This window comes from Strix aluco, chromosome 3, assembly GCF_031877795.1.
Source record: "Strix aluco isolate bStrAlu1 chromosome 3, bStrAlu1.hap1, whole genome shotgun sequence".
Taxonomy (NCBI): domain Eukaryota; kingdom Metazoa; phylum Chordata; class Aves; order Strigiformes; family Strigidae; genus Strix; species Strix aluco.
This window is the reverse complement of record NC_133933.1, coordinates 11,752,810-11,762,769: the sequence shown is the minus strand read 5'-3', so window position 1 is coordinate 11,762,769 and position 9,960 is coordinate 11,752,810. Positions and strand designations below refer to the sequence as shown.

Genomic DNA, 9,960 nt, shown 5'->3' with positions numbered 1-9,960 from the left:
GCAAAGCAGAGGCCGGACAAAGTCAATACAAAGAAAAGGGCTTAAAAATAGCTCAAGCTGTTGTTGGTTCAAGAACAAAAAGATAAATTGGCTGTGAGCTAAAACTCAGCCACTGCCTTTAAGTCTCAGCCTGCCAGGGCAGAGAGGTTCCCTGGCCCTGGGACAGTGCCAGGAGCTGGCTGGAGGCTGTGACTGAGCCCTCCTTGGTCTAGACATGCTTTTTCTGCCCCGGTGGATGACAGCGGAGACTCCTCTTTCTTTGCCTTGGGGGCAGCCCTGATTACAAGGGCCATGAGGAAGGCTGGGCTATTACAAGGAGGGAAGCCCCACAGAGGGTGTGGGGCTAGCTCAGGGAGGTTCCTTGGCTGGGGCTGGGAGAGCAATGCACTAACACCCCAGGCGTTTATCCTGTTCCTGTATTCTTCCCTAAGTATTTGCTTTTAGGCTTCTGTCAGAGATGGGGGCTAGGCAAACCTCTAGCCTTACCTAGTGCTTATGTTTTTGAAAGTGTTATCTCTCAGCCACTACTCAAGAGTGAGCAGCTCCATTAGGAGAACCAGACAGGAAGAGCAGCTCTTCAGCCTTGCTCTGGTTTTGTGCTAACTGGAATCCTTAAAACGCTCTGCTCTGTTTCCCACCCCTACTCCAGTGGTCTGGGGAAGGAGACTCTTCATAGAGGGACAGAGGCACAGCCCAAGCATGCTGGGAGAAACCCTGGCCAGCCCATGACCCAGACTGCAGTGCTCATTCACTCAGCACTTAAGAAACATTTATAGGACTCTGATAGGAGATGAGGCTTCATGTCTAATTCTAGAATGAAGCTTGTGCAGCCTCATCTGGCACTTGGAGGAACCCCACTGAGACACCCAAGTAATGAGTTGAGCATCATCCTGCAGGGTCAAGATGGGGTGGGCCAGAGAGCCAGGTCAGAGTGTTCAACGAACACAGTGTTAACTCTTGAAAAATACTAAATTGAAGGCCGAAACAGTTCTTTATTTTGCAACCGTGGAGTTCTGGCTTCCAGAGCCCAGCCAGTTGGTGTCTTACTCCCACATGCACAGTGTGAACAAAGAACTCCAAACAAAAATGCATTCACAGAACCTGCTTGTAGCTGTGGGGCTTGGATAACACCCCCCCACCCCCCGCCCCCTCCAGTGCCACCCCCCACTACGCTGGATTCCCGGGAGCGCTACATTACCAGCATGCACCCTTTGGGCATGAAGAGCTGGCCAATGTGGTTTGCATACTTTATAAACTTGGGGCTGATCTTCGTATCAGGTATCAAAGGCCGCTGAGAGGAGAGGCAGGGTGCCCACTGCAGAAATGCTGAGGTGTCTAGAGTCCTGCACACACCCGAGTTCAATCCCTGTTGCGGTTGTCCCTCCTGTCCCGCGTGCTTACAACAGAATGTGCTCGAGGACTCCTTGTCTGATTAACTGCTCGCATTTCCAGCGGGGTAAAAAGTGCTGCACAGAAACACAAACAAACTTTCCTTGAAACCCAGGCAGGCTGAATTTGTTGCTGCATACAAGCAGCTGTTTGTCGTGCTGCATGGCTGCTGCATTGTGGTACCAGATCAGGCAGAGCCAAGCTGCAGCCCTGGGCCACACAGACAGCTTGCAGCATGTGCGAGGAGCTGCGTATGTAGGAACTCTGACATGCTGCAAAGCTGGGATAAAGCAGGGGGAGGTCATGGGAGCGAAAGGGAAGGAAGAGACCACTCTCTTGTCATGGGTACCTGGCTATTCTTCTTCAACAGGACGGTGGTACCATCATCGATCTCAAATTCTCCATAGTCTCTTAAACACCGCACCTGTAAAGCAGAAATGCAGCTCTCAGATCATCAGACCTCCCATAGAAAACACCACACATCACTGCTGAGCTGCAACACGTGCCCCAGAACTGTAAGTATGGACACATTCCTACCCGCCTGCTGCAGCTGCAGTAGAGCAGACCTGGAAATGCAGAAGTCGACTGATCCCACGGTCTGTGGCCTACCTGACGTACTCTTCCTGCCTCTGCCTGGAGCAAGAAGCACCAGTGAGCAGCACAGCCCAGCCCTCCACAGAGACTAGAGGAAGGGCAGCACAAAAGACAGGCTCTGCGGAGCAGCAGCAGCATCATTTTCAGAACCTCTCCACACACACACCAGGAAGTGCCAATCTGTTAACACTGAAACTATCCTAAGGAGCAGGTTGATTGTCACTAGATGTTCTTTTGAGGAGAACATCAGAACAGAGCACTTCAGCTACTGACTCTGATTTCTCACATGCTCTTGCTTTAGCAATTGTGTAAAATAATTTACAGTCTCATCTATCAGAGCCCATTTAAAATAACAGCAAAGAAAACTAGTCAACAATCCTTAACATGAGAACAAGTTTTCTTAGTTAATCTGAGTTGGTCAAGTTTCTGCAAAATGCTGCAAAAACTTCTCACTGGGATTCAGACCACTCGCCCCATCACACCTATTCCCTGTGGACTAGAAATGTCATCTTTCAACATACTTGGAGCCCTCGGTAGAAGAGGGAGTAGAATGCTGGCAGGCAGAGTGTAGAGTAAAAGGCTGTAGAAGCTTTAGTGCTCTCAGAGGCTTTGCTCAATGACCTTCTGATTTGGGATGGGGGTGAAATTCTCTAAAAAAAGATGGTTGGGCAAAACATTTGTTCATAGACAGAAACCACCAATCTTGCACTTACTTCAATGTACAGGCTTTTCGGAGGTTTTATGTCCTGTGTAAGGTCCAGCCCCTCCTCTCCTCCTACTGACCTCATGTAGGTAGCCAGAGACTTTTTGTACCGACTGAACCACTCCACCTGTGGACATTAACAGCAATCCCTCAGGCAAAGCCAAACAGCTAATGCTGAAAGACAGATCCATGATGAGTGAGATCTAGTTTGTTTCTCCTGTTAGGCCACTGTTCCCACATGTGTTCATGCCAGTCAAAGGTGAACACCAGCTCTTCTGAAGGGAAAAACTGCCCCAGAGGCAGAGCAACCTGGATTCAGAGTAGGACACTGTACGTAGGTCTAGAGATGGCATTTGAGAGCAGCATGTGAAGACTAGTTCTGAGTCTGATCTGGTGGAGACCACCTGATTCTTCAAACTGCCAACCACTACCTGCCCTCAGTATCTACTTGGGATTGTACTCGTAGGCCATGAATAAACAAATCAGTATTTACAGAAAGGCACGTTGTCATGTTTATAATGGGGGAAGAGAAGTCTACCCTATTTTGACTCTACTAAATCGATAATCCATCAAGAGAAATAAGCTGAAAGAGCAGAAGAGTTTAAGACAAAGCTGACTCACTTCCTCAGCTGACATGTGAAACTGGATGGTGTTTGGCAAGACGCTGCCGTACTCCCACCTTAGTGCTCGGATCCGCAGCAACCGGTCGTACCTAGGGCAAGAAACAAGGGGCAAAACCAGCGTCTCTGCTGAGGTGAGGCTGGAAAATCCCCAAGCAACTCTGCCCTCACAGCAGAGAGCAAAAACTTGGGTCATTCCACTCGCCTTCCCTTAAAGGATGTGATTTTTGGCCTATCCAGTAATTAAAATTTTTAAAGAGCAGGAGCAAACCAGGGCCTTCTCTTTGTGCTAGCGTTTCGTGTAACGAACACAAAGGAGGCGGGTCCCGCAGCTGCCCTTCTGCTGCACCCCGCGGAGGAACTGGAGTCCCAGCGCCTGCGGGCCCTCCCCTCTTTGGAGGCTGCGCCCCTGTGCCAGTGGGGATGAGTCCCACGCCGTGGTCCCGACAGGTCGCGGCAGCTCCCCGCCTGCCCCCCCGCGCCCCCTCACAGGTAGGCCAGGATGCATCGCTGGTTTCGGAGCAGGCAGCAGTGCCGGAACCGGATGAGGAAAATCAAGTCCGTCCGTCCCGACTTCGCTTCGGACCTGGAGGAGGAAGAGGAGGAGGCACATTACGGTAGCTGCGGGCCGGCTGGGGGCGCGGAGGGGCGCGACACTCACACGTCCGCCTGGTTCCGCTCGTACAGCGCCCGCATCTCCTCCAGCGCCTGCCGCAGCCCCTCCGCCTGCAACACCGGGCAGACTCAGGGAAGGCCGCACCGCCGCCGGGGTGGGGCCCGCCCCGCTCCCCCCGGCCGCGGCCCGGGCCCCGCTCACCCGGAAGGGCGGGAGGTTCCCGCCGGTGGCGCCCCGCAGCTCCCGCACCAGCCCCACCGCGCGTTCCCCCGCCATCCCGCCGCGCGCGCGGGAAACCGGCCGCTCCCCGCAGCCAATGGAGGGCGGGGGCGGGGCCTCGCGGGGCGCCGGGGGGCGGAACCACACCTCCCGGGGGGGGCGGGGACACACCTCCCCGGGGGCGGGTCCACCCCCCGGGGGCGGGGTCACACCTCCCGGGGGGCCCCGCCCGCCGCCATGACGTGCCCGAGAGGTGGGGGGGTCTCGGCGCCGCTGCTGTCACCGTGGCGGGGGCAAGCCCGGCTCAACCCCTCTCCTCATCCACCCCAGTCTTGAGGCTTATTTTGGAATTTCACTTTTCCTCTTTCCGACTTTTTTTTGGCCTCCGGCCTCTGCGCCAAGATCAGCAACCGGGGGGGCCCAGCCCAGTCGTGGCTTGGAGCAGTGCTCCTGCCGTGCTGGATCGGGTCCACTGCGGCCAAACCCCATCCTCGTCCCCGAGGGTGTCCCCTTGCACGCCTGGGGCTGTGCAAGCCCCTGCCCGGGGACCTCGTGGTTACTTTTGGGGTCGTGCTGAGACCCCCTGAGTGGATAAGGCAAAATTTAGACTTTTTACCCCACACTTAAAAAAAAAAACCAAAACAGGAAAACGTGTGCCTGTAGCAAAACCGGTTTCCCCATTCCTCTTTTTGGTGTTCTCTGGGGTGCTGCACACAGCTGGCTTTTTGACAACCTCCTCCCTGCGCTACCCCAGCCCTTCCTGGTGCATCTCCCTTTGGCCAGCAGCATCCTTCAGACCTGAAGCTTGCCAGAACTAAAGGGAGGAAAAGAAAAAAAGGTGAAGTGTGTTTCTGGGTGGGACAGGAAATTTTTTAGCACTCAAAGCCCTGTGAAAGGAATCAATAACCCAGGACCATGGCTTGTCCTGCTCAAGGAATTTACTTCCCTAACCATGTGTTTCTATGGTTACTAGACATAAAAAATGACCAGTGTTTCACACAGCACAGTTTATGCCGTGATGCTCAAAAACTGAAGGAGTGGGGAGGGCACAGTGGGGCTTTTACATCATGATTGAGACAGCTCAGTGTGGTTTTGTATGCCTGAAAGATTTATGCTGCTTGTGTTTAGGATAATGTGGCAACTGTACAACTGAGCAGGGACCATGGCTGGCTCTGGCCAGAGTGCTTTAATTGCTCTCAACAACTGTTTTATTTGGCATTTTAGGCATGGAGGGAGAATGCCCAGAAATACTCAGTCATCTGAGAGCTGGAGATGGGCTGCTGGGGGTCTGTTCCTCAAACAGACTCATTTCTTGGCCACACAGTGCTGCAGCCAAGAGACACAGCAGTTGTGTCGGGGGGGGGGACAAGGCACGGCAGAGCTGGTGAACCCCACTGTGGGAGGTATTGGATCACCTCTTGTCCTTGTGCTGCCACCGCAACTGATTTGTGCCTACCTTGTACTGCTTCCTTCAACAACGTGGCCTGTTTTCCAAAGGATCTGACCTGTATGGGGTACACTGGTGTCTAGATGGGGAGCACACTGCCGTTAGGCAGCCGTGGAGTAACATGATCCCACAGCTGGAAACCAAAGTTAGAAAAAAACCCACATGTGGCTTTGGCTGATGGGGTAGGAGCAGCTGACGGGGGGGATTTTGCACAACGCAGCGTCAGGACAGGTTGTTTGTCTTCAGAGACGTGCTGCAGCCACAGGGTTAATGAATAGAGAAGATGTCATTTTATGGCTGGGATGTCACACAGGAGGGTTAATGGCATGGTCTTGGGGTGCCTTGTGTAAGGAGAATAAATGCCTTGGAGCCAGGATGAGTAAGCAGCATCTCTCCCCTCTCTCCTCCAGGCTGGCTAGCTTTGGCAGGGGATTCTGCCCTCTCCATTCCCCCTCAACCTGTGGCACGGCAGAAGTTTAGGGCCTGAAGAAGCTGCTGGAAAGCGCCTGGTGCCCAGAGGGCTGTCACTACAGAAGCATCACATGTGGCTTGTCATTAATAATTGTGTTCTGCAGTGATAATAGCCCATCTGAGCCAGAAAAGATAATAGCAATAAACATACATCCCTAATTCCAACTGTAGCTGCTGAAAATTGGTTGTTGCATCTTGCTGAGGAATAGAAATGCAACTGAGCCTTGATTGAAAAATTCAGGGGAAGCTGCCTTATCTTACTCCTTTGCCAGATTAAAAAAACCTCTTACATAAAAATAGACAAAATGAATGAAGAATTTATAAACATCTATATTTTGTGTTAGGAAATGTGATAAAATTAGGAAAACAGCTGAAGACACTGATTTATACAACTCTGACTATTTCAGGCAATGAGAGGTTTACATATCACATTTTAACAAGATAAAAGGTCTCCCACAAAATACATAGATGACAGACAACTCATCTGAATTTGACATAACACAGCATCAAGTACATATGTAATGTGATGAACAGTGCCAGGTCATTCCCCAGTTAGGTAACATACAACCTCTTGAATAAGGCAATTCAGATATAACTCTTAATTCAAATCACAACATACCCAGACAGCATGCAGGGAAAAGTCATTTATTTTGTACATTGGAATGACACAACTTGCAACATGTTTCCATTTTATGTAGTTAGAGCAACAGGATATAAACCATTCAAATAATATATATATATATATATCTCAAGTCAACAGTTGTCTTTACTGGAATAAAGATTATCTATTTTTGGTAAAAATAAAACTATTTGAATTCACTAATTAACAAAATGCACAGTGATCAGAAACCCAATTCTTCTCACAACTGTCTTCCCCGGCTCACTCGCATTTCCCTGTGATGCAGCAGCTGTGTAACCCCAGATTCAGAGACCTCATTGCACAGAGGAACGAAAATTCCCTGGCCCGTGGTTCCCACAGCTGCAGACTGTGCCATGTGCTTTACTGCGCTGACACCCGCCTCTGGGGGACGGCGGTGCTCCCATCACACCCGTACGCACCCTGTGGCTTGGAAACTACATGTCATGTCTCCGTTTCTGGGTGCCTGCCCAATAAAGCACTGGCACACGTGCCTGACCTTCAGCGAGTCAGAAGTTGAATGCATGCGGAAACCCATTCGCTGGAACAGGGCCCTCGTTTCTTTATTACTAATTAATTCCTCCAGGCCTTTATGACCAAGAAATTTAAGAAACTGCAAATCTGCTTAGAAGCAAAAAAAAAAACTGAGCCAAAAATATCTCTGATATGGTGGAGCCTAACGGATGTGGCTGAGGATGTATTTCTACTGCAACAGTCTTGGGAATCACTGAAGATAATGAAGGCTTTTCCTAGAATTGAAAAGTGTTTTCAAGAGGAAGAAATGAGTAAGGGAAATAAGATTTTTACATCTTAAAAAAAAAGATTTTTAATTTCTGAACAGACTAATCTGGGCAGCTTCTCACTGGTAAAGGGCCGTACATCCCCCTGTTTAACACATACCTGCAGGGAGGGATCCCCTTGCTAAGGTATTATGTCCCGCAGTGATGGATCTCCCCCACTCCTGTCCCCATGTGGGGAAGGGGACAGATCCAGGTGTCAGCGGGATTACATCTGCTGCCAGGTCGGGGCTGCTGCAGGTGTCGGGTGCATTGCGGGAATGGCTTTGGAGGGGTCCAGACCTCGTCAGGCTGAAGCACTGCAAAGCCCTGAGCAAGGTTCACCCATGTGTCACAGGGCTGATTAAGGACTAATAACGGTATCATGCTCATGAATAATGAAGAGGCAGAAGTTACCCACGAGGGGGTCCAAATGCCCTGAGCCTGCAAATGGGCAGTTGAGAGATTTCGCTCCTTCAGGTAAGCTACACAGCAGCAAAGGCAGCTGCAGCTGAGGCCTTCCTGATAGAGAACGGTCCTGGGCTTCAAAACCCATCTGTCCACGAGAGAAACTACCGGAGAAACCGGATTTTCAGAGTGATTGTTACTGGATCCCATTTATCACCTTTATAGAGTTGTCTCGTGCCTCCCTACTGCTTTATTTACTGCTCTGGTAAAAAAAATCATTGACATATTTCTTTGCCCTTACAAGATACAAAAACGCAAATCTTCAAAAGATAGTGGGGAGAAAGGTGCTTTCACAATGACATTCAGAGCAAAAAGAGAGAAACAACATTTTACAGATCATTAGAGAGCTATCTTTGGCAGAATATTTCAAATAAATTATTTTTACAAATATTTTCTGCAGTTGTATATTTATTTTGAATAGTTCACTTTCAGCTATAGGGTTACTGGTTCACTACTCTCTATTAATAGGAAAACACCACGAATATAAAAATATATGAGCTCAGCACAATTTTTAGGCTACCACAACTGTCTCCAATGATTTCAAAAGTTGTAGATCGATACCATGGAAAATATGAAACAGGTTTTCTAACAGTATGTGTCAGGTTAGAAGATCACAGCTCATCACTGTTGTAAAACACGCTGGGGAGGGCAACATGGAAACGAGCCGGAGGAGCCGGATGCTCAGAGACAGTCTCTGCCACCACTGGACATCCCCCCGCGGGGAATCGTCTCTCTCTGACCATAAGGCTTAGAGATGTCGCGCTGAGGCTTAGAGATGTCGCACTGGGTGGTGGCCGAAGGGTTTCCACCCTGGACAGGAGAGGAGGGAAACGGGTGCGCGACACCGGGCTTGCTGTGCTGAGAGTTTCTACAAACAAGGCTGTACCTGGTCCTGTGCTTTACCCAGGAGGGAGATCGAGTGCAGCCGTTTTCATTCGCAGTCACCTCCTTTCAGCTTTGCATGGGGAAAAGCACCCAGGGAGCCGCAGGCTTTGCCCTTGCACCGTGGCCAGATCCTGCCCGGGGCTTTGACCAGGACCCCAGCAGGATGGTGACTCTGCCGGGGACCCCAAGCCTGAGCCATGGTGGCCCCAGGAGGGAGCTTGCCTGGTCCCAACTTCCCTCCCCAGCACGTGCCACCGAGTCCACCGAACATTTAGATTTAACTATTTTGCTTTGTTTATACAGCATGTACAGAATATACAGCATAGGATAATTATTTCCCAGTAGACTACAAGTGTCTCCCAAGATGACCTCTTTTATCAACAAATATATATAAATCGACAGTAATAAAAGAGTCGTACCAACAAATATTATGGCTTTTCAAATAGTGTAGCTGCATTTTGCCATTAAACTTATGAGGAACCATGAGAGAGATAGAGAGATTGGGAGGTTTCAGCTGCTGTGCCCAGGGGTGACCCTCAGCTGTGACCCACTGTTGCAGGGGCTTCACATTACTGGGGCAGTGCTGGCTCATGGTGCCAGATGTGGCGCAGGTGGCCGGGGGAAGGTGGGGTTGAATTTATGCCCCGTGCTCTGGTTTCTGTCTCCGGTCAAGCCAGTTCTGCAAATTCTCCTTTCAGCCCTGCTTTGGAAAAATTTGGCTCTGCCCAGCTGGGGTCTCCCTGCCCGGTGGGGTGCTGCGTCAGGCCGTCAGGTATCTCTCTCTCTCTCGGTCAAGGTTTGCAGAAGGCGTCTGTCTGCCTTAGAGTGCCCTGCGGCTCTGAGGGGGAGGATGCACAGGGTGACAGGTGACACAGGACGTGGGGGGTGACCGTGACAGGTGGCTGAGCTGACCAGTGCTTTGGACGGGTTAGGAAGGGTGGTTGCAGCCTCCTCCCTGCCTGCCCTCCCAGTGCTGCTCCTGGGGCAATGGGGAGCCCCCCTCACGCTGCTGAGCAGGGGGACAGTGGCTGCTGTCAGAGGAGAGCAGGAAAGCACGAGCCATCATTTTCGGAGCATATCATTGATGTGCTCCAGCACATCAAAAACACCAGAGGACAACCTTGCCTTGGCAGTG

General features: G+C 50.8%; 1 protein-coding gene across 1 annotated transcript; it reads right to left on the bottom strand.

Annotated features, from left to right (window-relative positions):
* Nucleotides 1-972: 972 nt before the first annotated feature.
* On the bottom strand, nt 973-4,241 carry GINS1 (GINS complex subunit 1). The gene is made up of 7 exons (XM_074817380.1): nt 4,124-4,241; nt 3,968-4,032; nt 3,797-3,892; nt 3,308-3,398; nt 2,697-2,813; nt 1,739-1,813; nt 973-1,466 (listed from the first exon to the last, which is right to left on the bottom strand). Exons 1-7 carry the CDS (start codon nt 4,196-4,198, stop codon nt 1,398-1,400), a joined length of 588 nt encoding a protein of 195 aa, XP_074673481.1. The 5' UTR covers nt 4,199-4,241; the 3' UTR covers nt 973-1,397.
* Nucleotides 4,242-9,960: the final 5,719 nt, after the last annotated feature.